Here is a 7,391-nt window from a genome sequence, read left to right on the forward strand (position 1 = left end):
GACTAGGACAAAAGAAAAGGTTAATAATGGGAGGGAGTATAATTTCAATACTATGAGTTTATTTTTTTAAAATGTGCTGAATTGAAAAAAATATAAAATGAAAAATACACAAAAAATAGAATAATTATAATACTTTATTTGTGTTTGCGCTTATTTTTTTAGTTAAAAGAACTAGATTTTATCCTTGTATTACAGTGAATAAATATTCTTCATGACTAAAAATTATAATAAATACTACTTTTAAATATCTAAATTACATTATAATTAAAACATGTATGACAAAAAATATCAAATCATTATAGTTATAATAAATAATTTATATTTTTATTTTTAATAAGTGATGTTTTCTTAAAAAATATTAAAAATGATAAATTAAAAAAATTTACATTAAATTATTCGTATAACGTTGGTTATACTAAACAAATCATATGCATGTTAAAGGAATATTTGGATTTTGATGAAATATATATATATATATATATATATATATATATATATATATATATATATATATATATATTGATATTAAGTTGCATATTGCTAAATCATTCTATTGATATGAAAAATATATTCAGGGCATAGTTACATCACTTATTAAATTATTTATTTGGTGTTAAAAAACAAGAAGATATATTATATGTGAAATTCTCCTACGCCATAATATTTTGTTGGCGTTGAATGTGTGAGAGTGAAGAAATGCAAGATGTGAGAAATAAATAATTTTATAACTTACATACAGGTTTAATAGTATATATTTCTGTTTTGTGTTCATTTTTGTCTCACTAATTCCAATTTTTTTAGTTTAGCTCTATTTAAAAAAAAGAAAAAAGAAATGAAAGTGTAGTATATTTTTATCAAATTCATAATGAAGTGTTACGAAAATAATATCGTATTTGTTGTTTTATTACATGTCACTCTTGTCAATGATGCCAAATTATTTAGATAATGAAATGCCATTTGTTATTCGTACATATTACTGTTAATTTAATAGAAGAATATACTAACTCAAATTTCAAAAGAATGACCAGATAAAAAAAAAAAACATTCAAAATATTAAATGAATTTGAGAAGAATATCATAATAGTGAAACAAAACAATTATTAAATTTGTTATATATGACATAATGAAGGGTTCTTTTATATTTGTTGTCACATTAAAATCGTTCTAAGTGATCTCAATTTAAAATTTTAGGTGTTTAGTTGAATACTACATTGAATTGGCAGATTCCATGTCTATTACAAATGATGAGTTACAGAATATATTCTTGGGCATTGAATTTTTGTGACAAATCAAACTTATGTCCGATTTGTGAGATTATTTAATATTTATCTTAACTTATAATTGTCACGGTAATGTGAAACGTAAAAACATATAAAAAAACCATTGAATTTGTGATCACTGTACTTGAAGAACAACTAATTTATTTTTAGCAAACTGGTATAATTTACTTTTAAAATTACTAAAAATATACATAATACATTTTTTTTAACTGTTTGTAGAAGTCATTTTTGTTTCAATGGCTTGAATAAACATCCATAATATTTTCAAGTCATAATGTATAATCTATAATATCTATAATAATATATAATGAATATGTTTTCGCTCAGTGCCCATAAATTATTTTCTATTTTATCTTTAATAATAGTTTAAAATTATAACACAAATCCATGATAATATAGAATTCGCAACGCATAAAACTGAAAAAAAAAAGCATAATTTAGAATGTTTCATTCTATATAATATTTTTTTATAATAACATAATTTTAATACAATTTAAAATAAACAATATATTTAATTATATTATTTTCATATAATAAAAAACACCATAGAAAACAAAAAATAACAATACATATATTTTTATTTATAAAAGTTAACAAAGAATAAGGATACATTTCTATAGTAATGAATAATTTTGCTATAAGCTTATTTTAATAGTCTTTTCTTAAAATTAATTTTAGTTAAAATTAAATGAGTAACTCATAATCATTGCCAAATTATATAATACATGAAAATTGATTTTTTTTTTCTTGAGTGCAGGGAAAAAATACAAATAAAACATCTTCTACATTAACAAAGAGTTTGATTTTTAACTGCATGGAAAAATCTAATTAACTATATATTTGAAGAGCTAAATAGTAGATGGAACAGAACAAAAGAAGTGAAGTTAAAAGGCAGAAACTTAGATTAAATACTGCTTTGTCTATAGATATTTGTTATACTGGTGCAACAACTACGGCACTCAGCATCACAAACTGACATTATGAAAAGTAAAAAGTACTATTGATACACGAATTTCACGTTATCATTTTGAACCTGATCCTGATTCTAATATTATTTTTTATAATATAATCCCTCCTTTGAAGGTAATCAATGTCAAATGAGATCTACGCTGCTGAACCTCTCAATTGTTCACTTCATTTCTATCTGGATTTTGAGCTCCTGGAACAGTTTATGATATTCAGATTTTAGATAGAAAAAGGGGGGAACTGAAAAAGCTTGGTAAACAACATAAACGATGTAACAAGTACGCCAACAAGTGGAATTTGAATCATTCAAATTTTTTAGTCTAGTGGAGTTTTGTTCTCATATTCAAACAGGATTATAAGACAAGAAAGCTAACCATTGGGCTTTTCATCTCTGAAGTTAGTAGCTACTTGTGTGAAAAAATCTTTAGTAGCATCTGCAGAATCACAAATTATGCCAAATAAGGATCACTTGACATGCACATTGAAATATTGTGATGGCAATAACAATTTTGATACAAAAATCGGCTAGATCATAAGAAACAAGTTAAAAGGGCAGTAGAAACCAAAGCAGAATATTCAACAAGAGTTATGTATGGTTCGGCATTTAGAGCTCCAGATCCACGTTTTGGACGTAAAAAATTAAAAACTATTCAAAGTGATTTTAGTTTGGATTTGGATCATGAATCCACATTTGACTCGATTCAACGTGAAACCAAACATACACTAAAATAAGGACAAAGGGGTTCTTTATTGGTAAATGTAATATGAATGAAAAAGTTGTTTCAAATATATTTTCAATCTATAAGCATAATAAGCCAACAACTTTAGGCCCACTAATTATAATGGAAATGGTCCTAGTAGAGTGATAGATTAAATCACATGACGAAAGAGATGGAAGACTTTGAGCCGAAGCCTCTTATCTTTAACGAGAGAGAAAGAGAGAGAGAGAGAGAGAAGTAATAATCAAGGGTGAGTCCTGCTCCAAGTGTTTCTTACCATGCTTCATGGTTAAAGATGGATCATGGTCCTCTAGACCACTAATAACTTTAGCTGGTATTCCTGCCGCAATGCTACAAAATAAAGCAAATGAATCTCTTAGATGTTCCCCATTCAGTATATCATATTTCTATTATTAAAGCTACTAGATGTAACAGGCTTAGACGCATCCCATTGTGTTTTCCTATTTATAAATACATAACTCTATGTGTTCCATGCACATTAGGGATTCAAACTACGCCTCTTTCTTTCTTATCTCCACAAAAACAATAAAAGAAACATCTTTCGTTACATAAAAGAATCCAGGTAGAAGCTGCAAGTACTAAGCACTGTGTGAAAGATAGATTCATTGGTACCTGTGGGGAGGAACATTTTTTAACACGAGAGAACCTGCGGCTATCATCGCACCTTCACCAATCTTTATATTCCCAAGTATGGTTGCACTAGCTCCAATTAGTGCCCCTTCACCTACTTTGGGATGACGATCACCAATTTCCTTTCCTGTGCCTCCTAACGTTACACCCTGTCAAAATGAGATATATCATACAAAGATCATAATAAATAGACGTGTAAAAAAACTATGGTTTAAAAAAAAAGTCTTATTTTAAAATAATAATAAATATTATAAATCAATTTTAAAACTTCCCTCTTCTTAGAAAAGTAGAATAAGATTAACTTTTCAGAATCTGTTTTAAGGATAGTTGTATTCTATCAGTGGAGGGTTGAACAGGGAACATAAAAAAAGCTGTTAACTATTTATTGCCAGTCTCTTTTATAGAAAATATGAAGCTGTTAAGAACATGTATATTAAAATAACTCATAACCTTTTCCTCTTATGCAAGAATCAATATGTTAAAATGACATCATTTAGGAAATAGTAGAAAAACTAATTAATTTGGGATGATTAAAATTTGTATAATAGCTACCAAAACATAATCATAAAAGAAATTAATGAAGAATCACAACTCACATGCATCAATGAAACTCTGTTTCCAACAATAGCAGTTTCACCAATAACCACACCTGTCCCATGATCTAATAAAATTCCCTCCCCAATTTTCGCAGCTATGTAAAAAAACAATAGAAACACAAAGTTCAATAATAATATTCAAAACCAAAGGGCTTTCAATATCTTCAATAGAGAAGCAAACATCCTTCAAGACAAGAATCAAATTATTATCTTGTAAAAAATGAAAAGTAAACAAATCAACTATGTAAGTGCCACAAGATTTAAAGATTGAACCCTCATGGATACATTCTGCTTTCATAATCTCTTTTTCCTTATTCAGAAAATAAGTTGGCCAGCATAACATTAATCTATCTGCTACATTACATTTTTTCTTCTAATAGAAATTTATAACTGTTAATTAATTGCTTTCCTGACATTTCCTGAAGCAAAATTATGCATACAAACATAAAGAAAGCAAACTTCTTTCGTAATTGTCATACATTATATGCATGCAAAAACTAAACAAGTATACCTGGATGAATGTCCACTCCAAAAACCTGTGGTAAAAGACAAGGGAATGGATGATCAGCAAATGAAACATCCTTGTATTTATGAGATTCAATATTGTTAACCAACTAGAAAACTACCTCACTAACGCGGCTTTGCAAAGCCAGGGCCAATACTTTGCGTCCCTGGTGCCACAAAGCATGGGCTACTCGATGTACTTGCAGAGCATGATAACCCTGGGGGCATAGCACAGCATTTAACGTCAAAAAGAGTTCTATAAATGTCATAGCAGTATTTTTTAACTTAAAAAGCGATTCTGAAGTTAGTCAAACTTTAATATCACGCTTAATTATATAAATAGTGCATTACGACAGCAGCAATGGATCAGGACTGGAAACTGGAAGAGAACAGAGACTTGCCTTCATGTACAAAAGTGCGGAGCAATAGGACAAACATGCAGGGTCCCGATCTTTAAATGCCTGTTCAGAAAACGGCCGCAGCATAAAATTCAAATAGCTCCAGCACACACCATCCAAAACACTTTAAACAACATGCGTTTATCAAAGACTTAATTTCATTTTTATTTTGGATTTAGTTAACCAATGTCTAAAAGAAACTTAAAATAAATAAATAAAATTATGGGAGAACTAATCTATTAAAAATTCATTAGGAAGTTAATATTTATGCTTTCCAATTAAAAAAAAAACAAAACAAAACACTTTTAATTTCTTAATCAGTATCTGGCATTGAGTAGCGTTGATCTTTAATTTTTAGTCAGTCTGATAGTAATGATGTGTGATTTAGATTTCTAATTTTAATAGTGGTAATTGAATCTTTCAAGATGGTCAAGTCCCTCTATCTAAATTATATCCAATATTTAATGAAGTTAGCAGCAGCACACTGAGCATACCATGAAGGTGAGGAGGTACGTAAGTACAGTGCACTAGGTAAAAAACATATAACATTTGAACGAACAACAGTGACCAAAACTTTACATAACCACAACATAACATGAATTGAAAAACAAGATTGTCCAATGTCATGTCATGCTCAGTATTCTGATAGCTTTGTTAAAAATGGTATAAAACAAGTTCAATTGATTTAATAAGGGAGACTAAAAATGTAAGTAATAAAGGTAAGAGAGAGAGAGAGAGACCTGAACATCAAGGCGAATGGATCGTTGGATAGGTTTGTCATGCAGAATGACATTGCAGAAAATATCCATGAGCTGAGTGGCCAAGAGAGTGGCGTTTTGGAGACGGTTGGCGACGACAAAGGCCAATGCTTGTTCGAAGCAATCATGCGCCAAAATACTAGCGTACAAGAAGCTACTCAAAATCGGCTCCTTCTCCGCCTGCACGTCCATACACGGCGCTTACACAATTTCACAAACACAATAAATGCAATTGAAACAAAAAATGAAAGAGTGAGTTAATTGAATTCACCTCGAGCTTGGCCTCCTCTCTGACAGCGTGCCAAATGGGGTCGGGTCCGTCCAATTCGGGTTCGGGCGTGGGGTCGCGGGCGCCCATGGCGTAGACGGGGAAGAGACGGTAGGCGGAGGAGAGAGAGGGGACGTAAATGCGGTTTGAGTCGGCGTCGTCGTGGAGACGGCGGTGGTGAGCGGAGAGAGGGCATCGTTGGAGCATGTCTTGGGTGGTGAGCCAAGCGCGGTGGTGGTGGCGGCTCAGACAAGCCATGGCTAGGGTTGAAATAGGAGAAAAAGAAAGAGAGATAGATAAACCGTCGTGTCCTCGTGTTCTGCTTTAGATTGTGGCGTTTGCGCTGCGTTTGCACCTCTACCCGCCCTAACTGTTCTTACATACAGAAAAGGTGATGCTTCGGAAATTAAATTTAATTATTGTGATCGTTAATTATTTATTTAGTAACATACTAAGATTTCCATGGTCCTCAAAACAATATTATAATAATAATAATAATGATGATGTTGGAAACAGTATAGTGAGTGTGTGTGATGATGAAAAAGGAGAGGTGGTGATGAAAAAAAAATTGAAGCAACTACCGAACAAAATGTGGCACTGTGAATGGCTGAGGATGTTCAACATGCGCAGACAGACAACTTTCCAAATCCCACCCATGAATGAAAAAGGTAAGGTTGCCTCATGCTCTGTCCCTACCCTTTTCAGTCTCATTCTTTTCCACAAAGAATAAAGTACTACAGTATTATTTTTTTGTATGAATAGTGTTAAACTATACTGTATTATTCTTTTACTATTAATGTTTCCATAGCTATTGGTAGTACCTTACTTATGATCGTTCGGATATTCTTTGCATGTGATATTTGTATATTTTTTTAATATTTATGGGTATCTGTAAAATTTTGTAAAAAACAATAATATTTAATAATACATTTTAATCATAAAATTAAATTAAAATATAATGTATAATATTTATAAATAAAAAATATAAATAATTTATTTAAGGTTAAATTATTCATTTGGTTTCAATTTTTGTATGTAAATTTGAATTTGGTCCCTAAATTTTAAAAAATGTTAACTAGGTCCCTAATTTTGATAATTTGTTTCAATGAAGCCCTTCCGTTAAGATGGCAGAAACGAAATGTTAGACGGGACTGAACAGTAAAGTGGCACATTTGTGGTACACATTAAATGCCAATCATTAAGATGTGAAGAAAAGATTGTATTGATGTGAGTGAAAATTGAACGAGTAAA

At 30.5% G+C, this 7,391-nt stretch overlaps 1 protein-coding gene across 2 annotated transcripts; it reads right to left on the reverse strand.

Annotated features, from left to right (window-relative positions):
• Positions 1–2,159: 2,159 nt before the first annotated feature.
• Positions 2,160–6,823, reverse strand: LOC114172263 (serine acetyltransferase 2-like). 2 transcript variants are annotated; one of them, XM_028056859.2, is made up of 11 exons: positions 6,722–6,823; positions 6,144–6,510; positions 5,855–6,052; positions 5,118–5,177; positions 4,839–4,934; positions 4,724–4,748; positions 4,213–4,307; positions 3,599–3,765; positions 3,243–3,316; positions 2,621–2,680; positions 2,160–2,439 (listed from the first exon to the last, which is right to left on the reverse strand). In XM_028056859.2, exons 2-11 carry the CDS (start codon positions 6,396–6,398, stop codon positions 2,402–2,404), a joined length of 1,068 nt encoding a protein of 355 aa, XP_027912660.2. In that variant the 5' UTR covers positions 6,399–6,510; positions 6,722–6,823; the 3' UTR covers positions 2,160–2,401. The 2 variants fall into 2 exon arrangements, with proteins under 2 accessions (XP_027912660.2, XP_027912655.2); XM_028056854.2 differs by lacking the exon at positions 6,722–6,823 and having other exon boundaries at positions 6,144–6,536.
• Positions 6,824–7,391: the final 568 nt, after the last annotated feature.

The sequence above is a fragment of the Vigna unguiculata genome, chromosome 2 (genome assembly GCF_037176805.1).
Source record: "Vigna unguiculata cultivar grain cowpea cultivar isolate G323 ecotype 2 chromosome 2, ASM3717680v1, whole genome shotgun sequence".
NCBI lineage: Eukaryota > Viridiplantae > Streptophyta > Magnoliopsida > Fabales > Fabaceae > Vigna > Vigna unguiculata.